Raw genomic sequence first — 15,642 nt, forward strand, 5'->3', positions numbered from 1 at the left:
GGTGCTATTTGGAGAAGGACGAGGTAATGTTTCCTTTGAGAATCAGTCTGAACCTTCCCCACCCTTATCTTTGCAACCAGCATACACTGCAAAGATACACTTTAACAATTACTACAAAGTTTATTCTATTATTGTTTATTATTTGATGCTTTAAATGACGGAGGTCTTGAAGAGCCGCAGCCCTGCAGGTTTCATGTGTCTTCCTGTGCCATTAATTAATATGAATAGGTTATTATGAGTCTTTCTGCATCCATTAACTCAAGTGTCTCTGGTGGATCTAACTTAACAGAGGTACAAACTAAAAGTGTCCACTCTTATACATACTGTGTGGGGTGATGAACAAATAAACAAAAGAGGATACAGAACTGACATTTTTCAGCAGTAAACTTTGTGATAGCTAAGTGGGTGATAAAAAAACCAAAACTGATTAAAAGCATTATTGCAGGCAGGAAAACTGCAGAGTAAACTGTTGAAAAATGATAAGTAATATCTTTAAAATCAATCAACAGGAAGCCCCTAAAGAAAGTGTTGTAGTGAAGCGCTGTAAAAAATCTTTTTGCAGCTGCCCCTCAGTAGATCAAAAACAAGCAATTCAAAATTCTGCAGCACATCAGGAGGGTCGATCAGATTGATTTCTTGCTAGAAAAAAAAGAAAAAAAAACTTGTCTATATTCTACTAATACAAAGGCAATTCTTTTAAACTGCCAAAACCTTTTGAAAAGAGTTACCGGTGTGCCTCTGCCCACTTCTTTTAATTCAGCGAAACACTGATGGGAGTTTTTGTGGCTTGCAGCTGCAAATGACTTTTGACTCAGTTGGTGGGAATAAAGTGATCTTTGGCCGTTTCGTGAGCAAGGGCAAAGTCAAAGCATGTAATTGTTTCCAGGAGGAATAAATGCTTTGTAGTGGATATGATGGGATGCAGCGCCTAAACCGACTGAATCAGATCTGACAGTTTTGCGTCACAGTAACTGACATGACAAACCAATCCTACACCAACAGTAGTTTGAGTTTACATTGAGAACAAGAAATTACCCTTCAAGGGACGAATAATAAAGTTGAAGTCAAGCAAGTAAAAAAACAAACAAACAAACAAACAAACAAAAAATTACTACACAAAGACAAGGGTAGTAAAATCTTGAAAAAAAAAAAGGTCAGAGCATCTCAAAAACAACCCCCCCAAAAAAAGCAATTATAAAGGTTAGAATTAACATAGTATAAACTCTAAATACAGGTTGAAACATGTGGAAAAACAAATGCTTTCCACTTTAAAGCTCTACTGTGAGGCATAAACGTACAGCTTTCAGAGGAAGACTGAGAGAAGAGAGAATAGTTCAAAATAGTTCAGTCTGCCTGTGAGCCCTGGACTACCATTAAAACAAACAGAGCAGAATGAAAAGATGGAGCTGGATAATGGAGATTTTAAAGAAAGGAGGGGGTCAGTTGAGGGCAGGGGCATTTGATAAAGAAGGATAACATGAAGAAGAAGAGCATGTTCTTCCTCCTAACTGGAGAACAGAGTTTTTGCACAGGGAAGAAACAAATACGAAGGAGAAATGAAAAAGTGCGAAACAGTCAGATAGATCAAATAAATGAAATGCAGCAAGCGTCGACTCTTACGCCGAGGATAGTCGAAAACACATTCTGCAGGTGAGCTGAGGAACACGCAGAAATAAGTGTCACACTGGAGGATTAAGAGTCAAGAGAGAAGAAAAAAAAAAGGCTGCCAGGAGGACGAGAGCCACTTTTGGTCCACAATGACTGCTCATACCAAAAGACTCTAAAAAGCCAATCGCTGCTACAAAGAGCTGAAAGTGACATTTGTGGGCCGAGCAAATTTGGACTGGTGACCGAGCTCTGCTGCGTAATCACGTTTACCACTGTCTAACTTGTGGACATTTTTGGATGAACCGAATGTGGCAGATGTCCTTCAAATGGTGGGACATGAGAAGCTGCAGAAACGGGCAGAGACACGAAGAATCTACACCTCCGTCCTCCTGTATATAGACGAACACTGAGTCACTGTGAAGGTGGAAACACAACTAGACAGAGACGCTTCAGGCTTTTTTTTTTCATCCTTTCTTTTTCATTTTTTTCATTTTTTTTTAATCCTGGGGTATAAACGGTAAAGGAGAATGGATTTCCATGTTCGTAGGAGACGTAATGAAAAAACAAGCATTTTCTCTCTTTCTCTTTCTCCCTCCCTCGCTCACAACCCCAGATTCAAGGCTGCAGCAGCCTCCCACACTCGGCCCACACAGCCCTGAGAAAGAAAGGACTTCAGGGCAGCGCCGCCTCATTCCCGCCAAACTCACTTCATCAAAGTTGACATAAATGAGAGACACATTCTAAAAATTTGCTCCATGATTCATGAATCCTCTTTTGACCTTTTTCAATGAGTGATAATAAGTTAATACCTCCACATGAGACGATGATGCGAGGTTTCTGTGTGAGAATGTGATTATACTGAGACCAGGAGCCAGGAAAGGGTTTCATTATGACTTGATGAGAGGTTTGTAACTAATACCATTTTAAGATGTCAGTTTTCTTACGATTGATGTTCTTTAATGATCCTTTCATTTAATAAACCCGAGCACAGCGCTTCCAAACACTTACTTTGGGGAGCCAAAAGGCTTTGTTTGAAAATTAGTACTTAATTAGAATTACTTTTCACTTCTTTTTAAAGTAATGAAATTACGCGACAGCAGATAGACAATTTGAATGTTCAAAGTAAGACATTTGAAACTGATTTCTATAGGCTAAATTGAGGGAGAATCCTATCATCATTATGCAACGACACACTTCTGTGTTCGGCACGTTGTGTATTTGTGCAGCTCTTAGAGGACTTTCTAACCCGACAGCGATGAACGCGATGGCTCCTCTCTTGCATTGCAGGTCCAAGGAGACCCTCAGTCTGACGCTCCACTTTCTCTTTCTGGGTATTTCCAATAGCTAAAATGAACTATTGTGCGCCTGCACTGAGAGATTAAACATTGCATTTGCCACAGAGTCAACAATGTCGAAATAAAAAGTGACTGCCGGCATTTCCCCACATGACTTTCAAGCCGTTGAAATGGCAGCGTGACGTATTGGAGTGATATTGCTGACATTGAACTGGGGATATCCAGAATAATGGAAGAGAAAAGGGTGCTAAGCTTCGAGGGCACCATGTAACTTGATGGCACTAAGCCCTAAGGTGAAGAAAATAATACTGTTACATAAGCTTACTGTTTCTGTGTCCCTTGGGGTGACGTTGTTCTCCGTTGTGTCACTTTAATTGTGTGCATATGCGTGTGTGCCTGCATGCGATGACCACATCCATGACCCCAGCAGCTACATCAAACTATGTTAGAGTTCATCAATGCAGAGGGCTTCACTACATACAGTGTCCTTTTTCTGTCTTAAACTGCAAAAATACTCAATTCTACCAAGTCCTTACCAAGGGAGCGATAAGAAATCAAGCTGGACCCTATTGAGCCTGTCGTTATTGAAGCGTTTGTCAGAGAGCCCACTGTATGGCCTGGTTAACTGTGACACTGTTCAGTTGGGAAAAAATAAAATTGTGTGACTGATGTCTCGCAGCCATGCTGACAGTGCTGCAGTTCATCAGTCACGCTGTTCCAACAAGATAGGAAAGTTGCAGATGCTTGTTTTTCTTAATGCAACGTTAATGCGACACATTGAAGTAGTCAGTTATTAAAAAAAAGAAAGAAAAAAGAAAGAAAGAAAACGGGAAATTCCTATAGGAAAAGAAGACGCACCTCTTCACCTTGCACGGCATTTGCAGTGCTTGTAGAGTGATACAAATATCTAAACTGTAACAAATAGATTTTTCGCACACAGAGACTGCATCACCTTTTATAGATGGAAAACAGAGCAACTAAACTGTCACTGACGACGAAAATGACTCCACAACACGCGACATGTTTGTTTTGGCCTGCAGGCTTTCTGACCTTGTATGTAATTTTAATTATATTTGAATATGGCAAGTTTCAGAACTTAAAAATAAGGACTGTGACATAAATAAATGAAATAATCACTATATAATCAAACTCGGACATATGTATGTACTGTATGTGTGCATGTTTATAACTATGTGTGTATGCCTCATCAAATTTAGACGATGCAACTTGTGCTAATATATTTTTATAGAAAATATAAATGTATTTATATTAGCAACAAGGTTTTTTGCTGTTTATCTACAGTGTTAACTTTGGGGCAACTATTTTCTGTTTAAATGGAATCATTTTACATGTATGACATGAACCTCATCAGCATATTCATGACAAGCACCAAGTTTCTTCTGTCTCCTCCACTAAGCACATTGTCAATCCTCAGATCAGACAATGAATATCATCCGTGATCAGTCAAAACAAGTTGCCAACACAAGATAAATCAAAGTTGTTTTATACCTCGTCTGCTATCTGTCCTCCAAATGTCACCCACGTACCTGCAAAGAAGAAGAAAAAGAAGGCAACGTCATCTAAACAATAAGGAGTAATTTCGATCCTGTCAGTCCTCAGTGCCTGCGTGTGTCTGACGTCCTGGAGTAAACACAACTGGTCCTTGGGCAGTAACACGAGGCTGCCGAATTCCCCGGAGACGGAATCTGTCCGGCTGAAGCTCAGAACTGAAGCGTCCTCTTGTGTGAGTGCCTGGCAGCACTTTGTGTCTTTGCAGATGAGAGTTTGTGTTTGCTACGACTTTACATATCCTGAGGACTCCTGGGCGCTGTGTGTGTGTGTGTGTGTGTGTGTGTGTGTGTGTGTGTGTGTGTGTGTGTGTGTGTGTGTGTGTGTGTGTGTGTGTGTGTGTGTGTGTGTGTGTGTGTGTGTGTGTGTGTGTGTGTGTGTGTGTGTGTGTGTGTGTGTGTGTGTGTGCACTAAAACACTACCCCTGTGGGGACCTACTAATGTGACCTATAATTCTGGGCATTTGAGAGATCTGTGTGGTTTTCCAGCTGATGGTACTATTATCACCTCTCCAATAACCAAATACAATTTGTCAGAGGCTGCAAAATTACGGTGCAATCAAATTAATGGTAACACAGCGAATAAGAGTTGTTTCTATTAAAATACTTGATTGTGGGCTGGGGTCAGAAACTTAATATTAATCTCCTGTAATGAAACACAGTGCATGTAATGCAGTAGAGTGTGAAGAGTATTGTTGGTGGCAAATTTTGGAGCATACTTCTTCTATAAGTATCACACTGGACACCTAAAACAGAATTGATTATATATAACAGCTGGATGAAATTTTGAAGACACTCTGAGGAAGCTGAAGAGACGCATGTGGCTCAGGAGCTGCAGGTTGCAGACCCCTGGGTTAGTATTAGTATTAGAGTTAGAGTGAGGGTTCTTGAATGCCCCATTGTTTGAGTAACAACCACAGAGCACACAGTGGTTGTGGGATCTGACCTGCCTTTTTTGGGGGGAAAAACCCCCAAAACAAAACAAAACGATTCAACAGTAATGGACTTTTTTCTAAAGTGAAGATGTGGTTTTATGGTCAAGCTTACTAATGATCTGTAAGGGTTTGTAAACCTTTACGTCTAAATGAGTAATTTCCTCACATGTGATAACAAATTAAAATAGTTTGAAGCCTCAAAACATGTTGAAACTTAAGAATGAAGATAAACCTGTGTATCTTGTTTTTCTGTATTTACCACACTGATGGTTATTTTCAATTCATGCCATTTGAAATAATCACAAAGTACTAACGGTACAGCCACTTTAGGAATTTGAGTCTTTTCACCCTATTTAGTCATTTTTACCAATTGTGTCTTGTCTGTGAATACATTTTCACCACCTTCCCTCTGAGAACTATTTATAGTACTTTATTGTGCCAGTAAATGTCTCCACTTCTGGTTGTGTAAAAAAAACTGTTGCTTTAACTCTCTGAAACCTGTCCTGCTCTGTCAGACAGGCAGGGAAAGTGGAATACTTGTTTTTACACCCGAAAACTGTCTGCTGCTCACCTCTTAGTGCAGCGAGGATTATGTGCACAATGGGAATTGCATGGAAATCTGGGGCTGTCTGACAAGATATGAGGCAGTTTACATTTTGAATCTGGCAGCAGGTCTGAGCGCACCGTCACTGCTGAACAGAGGAAAATGGACTTTCACTTAAAAGCTGTTATATCACATGAAATCACACGATGAACAATCTACAATGTCTGTAAAGCAGTTTATTTATAGATGATGTGATGAAAGAATGAATACATAGACATTGTTTTATTTGAGGTCAATGTGAAGGTCAGTAGTTTTAAGATGCTGAGACCTGATGGCAACAGAGCCAATAAAAACTTTCTCTTGTCTTCACTGTTTTCTAACGTATTCACCTGTTGAAACTGAAAACTATCTCTCCTCTCTTCCTCCAATGTGCCCACACTCGCGTTCACTGAAATAGCTGATAAACCGCAAAGGCACGGGGCAAAGAGTAAGCATTTCACCGTCTGCTCTCATAACCAAACAAGATGTTACAGCATGCATCATAGCTGGATACATTGCAGCTTCACTGAGGTCTACATCACAGATGACACTCTGAAGAAGCTGTTGGTGCATGATTAAATCATTTTAACCTCATGATATAAGGGAGGGGGTTTCTGGGCGAAGCGATGGCATTCACTCGAGGAATAAAAAAAAGGTTGCTTTAGGATATTGTTAAGACCAGTAACCATAGCAACCTCAGTAATCCTTAACCACGCATGGAGTACAGTGATCGCAGATCAGATTGTCCATGTGTGAGGGGGCCTCTATTAACGCGTGTCTTTTTATTAAAACTGGGGGTCACGTGATTTAACCTCTCTCCAAAATGAATGTTTGTCCAGCATCTTTAAAAACTGTGCTCTGACAAGTCCCTTGACTGTTGCGCCATCCCCGACACATTTCTATCATCAGCCTTTATAGTGTGAATTAAATTCACATTACGTTCATTTCTAAAAAAAAAAAAAAAAAAAAGGTTTTAAAGTGATTTTATTAAAGATTTTAAAGAGATAAATGTTGGGGAAACCCATTCCCCAGGGGCTGACCTGAAGTTGCCACTAGGCGGTTGCCTCAATCATCCCACTAAACTGTCTCCAGTGTGGCAGATAATGAATCTCAGATGACAACGTTTTGTCAGCAAGGGGTGAAAATCCCGAAGAGCTCTAATGTCAAGGCCACCCGCTCTTCCAGGCTCAGCTAAGTTGTCTGCTTGATGGAAATTAAAGCCCAGCGAATGACAAGCAGCTCTTTCTTTTTTTTTATTGGCAGCAGCAGGTGGAAAGTGCCAGAAGAGTCACTTGATGTTGCTATGCAACAATAGTAAATGTGATAGCCTTGCAGCGCCTTCATCTCCAGCTGAAAAGTGTAGAGCAAGCGAGCTCAAAATGCCTCTCAGAAAGTGCTGGACAACGTCTCGGTTAATAACATGATATTATATTACAATGTCCTCCTCATTTCACTCCCTGCTTACTTATATTTTTCCACATGTACGGTATACCTTCCTGTTTCCGTATCATCTCGGCACGACATCATCACACATCAAGTACTTCAGCTGGTGAGTCAAATGAATTCACGGTAAAGGGAAGTCAGTCCAACCACACAAGGAAAGATAGAAACAAAGGGAGCAATGTGATGAGACAATGAGGATGGCAAGGGAGAGTTGCAAATTTGGTGAGAGTATAAACTTTTTTTTTTCTTTCTTCCAGCTCTGTGCTGAATGTCGTCTGGTGCTTGGCAGCCAGATGGATGGCACACATTTGGACGAAGCGTTTCTCCGCGTGTCGCAGTTTAACCGACCTCTCGACTCTCTTGTTCAGCATTTTCAGCCTGTCTGGTTACAGATTGAGCGCCTGAGTTGTAATTTGTGTTTGTTTTTTAGTTGCATTGGGGAATTAATTTCCAGCTCTAATAAAAATATAGCGTAGAGGGTTAACACGCAGAGGGAATGTATTATCAACCATTTAAAGAATGAAATCAGTTAATTAAGAGTTGTTTAATATAAATTTACATTTCTTTGTTTGTCTTGTGATGGTGCCACTCCAACACCCACCAACTGGACAAAGATGGACTTTAAAGTTGTCTAGTAACTATTTTATCCCTTCGAGCCACATGAAGTTTGGCCATAGAGCAACATTCAAAGTTTTGAATGTAACGTACATATTACATATATTTTGACCTTTTTCTCTTTACTTTTGGTCTGTGTTTGGCCTTGCTCTCTTTCCGTGTTTAGCTTTCTGAGTGTTAAAGTGATATCTTGAAGCGCAGTTTGTATTTTTATAATACAGATACACACAAACACCAACACCACACCAACATCTCAGTCTCTGTCCTCCTCTCAACCGTCACCCTTTGTGCCTATTCTCAGTTTGCCTTTGTCTCCTGTACTTTACTTCAAGTTTTGTCGATTTCCTCCCTTCGTCTCTGGTTATATTTGTGTCTCCTTCTGTCTTGTCTACTCTTTGGAGTACAGCAGTCCTTACAGGCAAAAAGAGTGAAAAGAAAAAGTTTCTCACTCAAGTACAAGAAACACTGATAACTCAAACTGAAAATGCCTCAAACACATTTAAAGATAGCTGTCAAACAGCATTGCATGTTTATACCATCAACTGCATCATATTTTGAAGATATGCGATGATAAACTACAGCCTGATGAAGAAAATTGATTTTGCTGCTTTGCGTTAATTTAACAATACATAGAGAAGCAATCTCAATCTGAGAGAAAGAGGATTTTGTTCTTTAGTGGTCAGAAAAAGGACTGGAATATTTAATTCTGTTACGTAAAAAGAGAAACAATAACCGATGACGTGTGAAGATGCCCTCTGTCCTGATAGATTGTGAACAAGTCATTAGCATGCTGGACCAGGCAGCCCATGATTTTTGTGGATTCGGCTGAAGAAGAAACAGATGAGAGAGACGGTCTTTCTGAAGCTGAGGGAGCGGAGTACGTGTTGGTCCACACTGCTGACGACAAGACACTGCATGACTGCAGGAGTTTCCAGAGGAACCACTTTAAGAATCCATCAATCAATAATACCGCATCAGTGCAGTAGCCATTCAGGGGAGAGAAAAAAAAAATTTGGACCTGGACCATGTGGAGAATCGTCAAAAAAAAAAGTTTGGAACTCACACTGAAGTTTTGAATGTTCAACAAATGCTGACTCTGAAATCTGTTTTTCTTGTTTTATCAGCAATTTGGAATCAGTTCATAGATACCGGCACTCATTATTGCGTTATTCTCGGACCGATTAGGGCTGTTGGAGCTGTGAGTGGTGACAGCTCAGCGAAGCCCCTGCAATCCCCCACGAAGCGACCAAGCCAGGATGGCAAATTATCTGCCACAGTACAACACCGATGCTTAAAGATCCAGATAACTTCACTCATCACAAATCAATTAAACTCCATTCCACGTCCATCAAAGGTTTTGAAAAATCCATTCCATTTCCATTAACTGGTGGGAGGTTTTTACATTAGCAGACAGAATTGTTGCACACCATGTGACATTTACACATGTATGTCAATTGAAGAGACATTGAATGAGAATGTGCTTGAATGCAGAACCGAGTGACAGAAATGGAAATGACAGATATTAAATTGACTTTCACATTTTGCCTCTTCATGGTAATAAACAAGCAATTGGATTTTAGCAAGTACACAGACAGTGTCAGAGTAATGTAGAGATGTTTCTCATTCTGGGGAGCTGCCAGAGAAAATAGTGAATTGTACTGAACTGTGCTGTGTGGAAGAACTGTTACTTTCTGGGAATTTTATGTGGAGTGCCATTTGAAAGTGTTGCTTGTCTTCCTTTGTGTCTCTGCTGTCTCTTAAATCTCATGTGTGTGTGTGTGTGTGTGTGTGTGTGTGTGTGTGTGTGTGTGTGTGTGTGTGTGTGTGTGTGTGTGTGTGTGTGTGTGTGTGTGTGTGTGTGTGTGTGTGTGTGTGTGTGTGTGTGTGTGTGTGTGTGTGTGTGTGTGTGTGTGCGAGTGTTAGAATGGTGAATTCATCTGGTGGTACAGATCACCTGTTTTATTCTCACATACAGAAAGTGATGGAACAATCTTTTTTTTTTTTTTTTTTTTAAGAAAAAAAACCCCTCCAAATCCTAAATTATGACCACCATAAATTCCTCCACTACAAACATTTCACATGGGTGTATGACAATCGGAATTCAGTATGGATGAATAAGTGCAACCAATTAAAAATGATTTGGATGCTGAGCACTGACAGAATGATGGGGAAGATATCATGCCCTTTCTCAATTTGAATTTTAAATCTACAACAAAAAAATTGTGATCGGACAAGCAAAAATTGAGTGGAAAAAGAAACATCGAGTATGTGGTTATTTCTGGAAATGTAAGTTTCAATGACTTAACTTGCAGTCCTGTAACCAAACTGCTGAAGAATACAAGGAGAGGATGTGGATTTATTTATTTATTTGTTTGTTTTTCACTGTTTCTCCCAGATGAGGTTTGATTGACTGACTTCAGTCAACACACATTCATGGTGCAAAATATTACCATTCGTTTTCCAAATTCTCGAATTGTGAATTGACTTGAACAAAATAGCTTCATCAAATTGAACATATATTAATCCATTACAAAACTGAGAACTTAAAATAGTCCTTACATTAAAGTATGAATTACTACTGATACGCCGTCACATGTATTTAAAAAGACTAAGATTTACCTTACTTATAAATTCACTCTGCAAAGTTGCTGTGAATATTAAAAATGGCAGCAATCATGATTTTTCCAAAGGTTGCTTATTACTGCAAAGGTCAGCTTGCTCCTTTGTTGTGATGTAACTTTTTGATGTTTTATCTCAATCACATTGGGTTTTGGTGAATTTGGCATTTTCAAAGTGTCTAAAAGCAGCATCAGGTTTTTTGAGTGCCACAACAATAGCAATTGAGGGAACCAAGATAAAATCCCTTCGGGAAATGTGAATAAAGAACACCACAACTTGAGCAGTTGGAATCTGAGGTTTTGATGTGAAAGTGTTTTGTTACAGCTTGAAAGCAGTTGTTCACACTCAGCTTGAATGAAGTGTGGAAGCAGCCGAGAGTGAACAATGGGAATGAAGCAGTGAATTTCTGTAGAAAAGAGATCGCTAACCAACAAAACTATTATTTAAATGAGGCTGTGGCTGATGACTGTTCCTCTCCAGGCATCATCCTGCTGCTGCAAGTGTGCTCTTAAAAACAAGAAAAAAACATGGCACCCGTGACACTTCTATCTCCACTTGTGTTTCACGCAAGCAACGACGAACAGAAACAAATCACCAAGTCTGAGTTCAACCTCACCTGAAAGCCCTTATTTTGTTCCCACACAAGTTTTTTGTGATGTTGAACAAAACTACAGCAGAAGTGTGAGACATTCAACGCGAAGGGCACAAACACGACAATCTTCCTTCAACTGAAACAATGAAACGAGCGTTTAGCATTGTGCTCTCTGCTCCGTCTCTCCCCTGGCAGCGTCATGTCTGCCCCGGGCGCGGCATGTGGCGGGCAGCTGGCATTCTGCTGACCTTTTCAGCACCAAACAGCTCAGCCAGTGTGAGTCAGACCTCGCCGTCTCGCATGAGCCACCCGGGGCATCAGCGCTCACAGTTACCCCGGGAGCCAGACATTACACTGCGAGAAATAAAAGTTCTGCACGGCTACAAAACCAGCCCCTTAGGATGTAATCTAGTAAATACATGAGAGTAAATCATTTCACTTCAGCATTATGGTGCTTTTTTTTTTTTTCCAACAGTAAATTCAGATGGATGAGTCTATTTTAAAAAAAAAAAGGTTTGTGGTGTCGCACGAAACATGCATAAAACCAACATAAAACCCACATAAAACAGGACACAGGGTAAGAGACTATGAAACTGAAATAAGGAAAAAATTATAATTCCATGCATGAACAAGAATAAGACAAATTATTACCACTGTATGTGGTCTTCTTCAAAAGTTCTACTTCAGCACATCTGTCAGATTTGCCCTTTGAAGCCACAATCCGCACATAAGAAAAGTATAGTTTTAAACCAGTTCAGAATTCTCCTTCACAGTAAAGATTAACATTACATCTGAATATTCTACACTTTTGAAACAATTGAAATACAAAACCATGCAGCGAACATGCACATATGTGTATTATTATTGAATATTTTACATCAAAAATAAGAGAATAATCCCTGCTTCAATAAAACAGATGGTATGATAGAATACCGAGATGTTGAATAAAACATAAGATATAACACAACATTTAAAAAAAAATGTGCATGGATTAGTTTACTTTATGTGTCTTCAAATGAAATATTAAAGCAAGTATCTATATGGAATAAATCATCTCTGGGTATAACATTAAAAAAAACGTGATTCAGTTCTTTTGACAATTGCTACAGTGTTCTTGTGTGTGTCAATATATTAATGATTATTTTCATTCATTTAAATGGAAAAATCAATAAAAACAAACATTAGATTGAAACCACAAATTCAGTTCAAAACCAGGTACAATCAAAATGTTTAAAAAAAAAAATAATTGTCAATTCATAATGAACAAGAGTTGCCAGTGAATAACATGTTAAAGTATTTTGTAAAGTTGTGGCAGCTTATGGTGCAAAGAAGCCAAATAAATGTCCTGGAAGACGTAGAAAAGCCACTGAGCTTTTAAACAGTGTGATGTGGACCGGTGGCCCAAAGAAACATCGAATCAATGTATGAAGGTGAATTTCCCTCCAAAGAAAAGAGAACCACACAACCTTTGAGGCAGAGAGCCTTGACCTGAGCAAGATGGTGCCGTGTCAGGGCGCCGCAGTGAGAGCTCTGGTGTGCACAATCTTTATGTTGGTCTCGTCAATGACTCTTCTGGCCACCCTGGAAAAGCCTTGTTCCAGCTTCTTCCTTCTGGCAGAAGATATCGTTCGCTGAGATGCAGGACATCTCGATATGCCAGCAGCTTCTTTCCACAAGCTGTTATCAGCCTAAACAGAGCACTTTTATGAATGATCTTGCACTTTATTGAATCTGTTTCAGTCGATCGATTTCACAGTGTCAATTGTTTACTGTTCTCTTTGTTTTATTTCTGTACTTTTATCCTGTTTTATTTATGTACTTTTTAATTAATGTTATTTTATGGCTGTACCTGTCTTGTGCACACTGGGGACTTTTACAAATTTATTCCAATGTGGTTTTACTGCAAATGGCAAATAAAATGAATCTGATCTGAATCTTTTTATAAATGATCGTGTTGCGCTGACACCGATTCTTCGAAACGATTACCGGTACACACAGTACTTAAAGCTACTCATCAAACTCAATCTCATGGCTATAAAATTTTAATAAATAAATAAAAAAGTAGAAAGTAAATTTCACATTGGTTTTGTGCAAATTTATGATCTGAATGTAAATAAATGAAGGATGACAAGAATGGACTAATTGAAAGGAATACTGAGTGGATGCTAAGTCCACCAGACTCAGCACACGGCTGCACTCACTGTGACGTGTGTCCATTCCACACAATACTTGCGTTTTCCTGACGAGCTGAGGTCTGCTGATAACGCACGACCGTTGTTGATGGAAGGTGAATCAAGTTGTGCAAAGGAAATCAAGCCGGACAGGAAGTAGCCACATGAACGGCACAGTAAATATGTCCATTTAATTAAAAAAAATCTGATGTAGACGGATCATATTTCACCTGATTCACTGCAGAAGTCAGTGGCTCAAAAGCAGTTTGACAGTGTGGTTGCGTTTTAGTGACATGTGAGGCAATACCATCTTGACAAAAACATAGTGAATGTCCAAGTCAGGAATAAATTAAATAAAAATGTTAGTCAGTAAATGAATAGATCGACAGCACAGATTCATTAATGCAGTCTCATTTCAGTACTCTATAGCGTCAAGAACCCACACATAATATAAAGATCTATTGGTGACTTCTGTTGCTCACTGACTTTCTCACAATGTACATAATAATCCCACTCTTGCTGAGAAGCTTGATTAAAGTGGTATGAAAAGTGTCGGCTCACGCCATCTGTCAACATTTCACATAGTTATGTTGAAACCTTACAGTATAATGAAGCAACTCCCCGATCAGCAGGCGCTTTACGACAGTGGGGAGGAAGAACGGGAGGAAACCTCAGACAGAACCAGACTGTGGGTGGGTGGCCATCTGCCTCCACTGGTTAGTGAGAGCACAGCAGGAAAAAAAAGAAGAGCCTCGACATAATCGAATAAACAAACATGCTTATATTCACACACGTTAAACTGGCTTCTCTCAAACTTTTCCCCTTCTCCAAAATTCCAACATCAGAGTTTATCAAGAGGCATGGAAAACACATTACGGAGTCAAATCACACTTTACAAAGTTTAAAAACCAGGTCAGGCTGGAGCACATCCAGAACCTTACCACAGCACAATTCAGTGATCTTTAATGTCAAGCCTCACAAACGATGCACTCGCCAGTGCACTAAAAATAGCCGGCGCCTTGTGCCAAATGTGCTGATTGAGTTTAGCTCGTCGAACAAAACAGAATGGAGGAACTGAAAAACACAACACAGAATAACAAATATGGCCAAGATGAAATCCGTGAGTGGATCCACATTAGATCAGCAAAATCAATGCCGCTTAAGCCCCGGTCACGGGCTGTCTACTTGCAAAAACGTGGGCAAAATTTGGGGATCCGTACGTGGTGATTTGGGATCTTATGGATTTGGGAGCACGCAGACACGACTGAGCACTTTTCCTGCATTCGGGGCTACGGATTCACCCCCGTACGGGTGACGCGCATGACGTCTACAGCCAATGAGCGCACAGCGCACGGACTCCGTGCTGCGCACGTGAAAAGTGCGCGGTCTGTACGAACTCAGCACGTCACTCGTTCTATTGTTCAATGAGCACGTAGAACTCATGTGGACCGTACGGAGTAAGCACTTGTTGTGCAGTTACAACGCACGTTGTGCGCATTGATTTCTGCCTGGATGAAACCGCCATTTCCTGTGTCAGCGTCCCCGTTGCCTCGCCAGTATCTTTTTTTTTTTTTCCACCCTCTCCTGTATCAAGGCAAATAATACCACGTTGTGCTCATGCACTGCCACTTGAAGCTGCTCTTGCAGCATCAGATGTTGGATTCCCTGCGGTGGAATGGGCGGCATCTGGAAGCAGCAGCAGTTGAGACTTCTGGAGAATCTCGGAAGGTCATCCTTTACGTAACACCGCCTCCCCAAAAAAATGTACGGACTAAAAACACGCAGGGTGGGTTGTGAGCGGGGCTTTAGTCAGCAGAAGTGCTACTAAGACACAAATGGGGTTTGTTGTGGTTAAATGCAGGGGCAAACGAAGAACAACAAATGCAACTGACTGTGGAAAATGAAAGGGCTGATGAAGTAAACTAGGTAAAGAAAGCTTTCATAATGAAAACCTGGTTTGTGAGCACACTTCAAAAGTATCATAAAATATTGTTTCCTGGCTCATGGGATTGAACTGTAAAGTCTGATTTTACTCATTATAGACAATGTCTAGTCTTCCTAACAAGTTGGCCTTGAGAGGTGTAGGAAGCCTCTTGAGAACGTAAATGAATTATTTATAAATATGATATCAGAGAGTATGAGCGAGGAATGGATCTGCGGTTTCGGCTGATTTCAGCAAAGAAAGAATTTTAATGACGATGAGGCGGCGATGA

General features: G+C 40.2%; 1 protein-coding gene across 3 annotated transcripts in view; it reads right to left on the reverse strand.

Annotated features, from left to right (window-relative positions):
- kcnab1a (potassium voltage-gated channel subfamily A regulatory beta subunit 1a) overlaps positions 1-15,642 on the reverse strand; it is a 108,541-nt gene that overhangs the window by 16,529 nt on the left and 76,370 nt on the right. For 2 of the 3 annotated variants that reach the window (XM_080509202.1, XM_080509203.1), the window contains one exon: positions 4,413-4,450. In XM_080509202.1, coding sequence (XP_080365328.1) covers positions 4,413-4,450 — 38 coding nt within the window. Of the gene's footprint in view, positions 1-4,412; positions 4,522-15,642 lie in introns of those variants that run through there. The other variant, XM_080509204.1, reaches the window with a different exon arrangement.

The sequence above is a fragment of the Blennius ocellaris genome (genome assembly GCF_963422515.1).
Source record: "Blennius ocellaris genome assembly, chromosome: 2".
NCBI lineage: Eukaryota > Metazoa > Chordata > Actinopteri > Blenniiformes > Blenniidae > Blennius > Blennius ocellaris.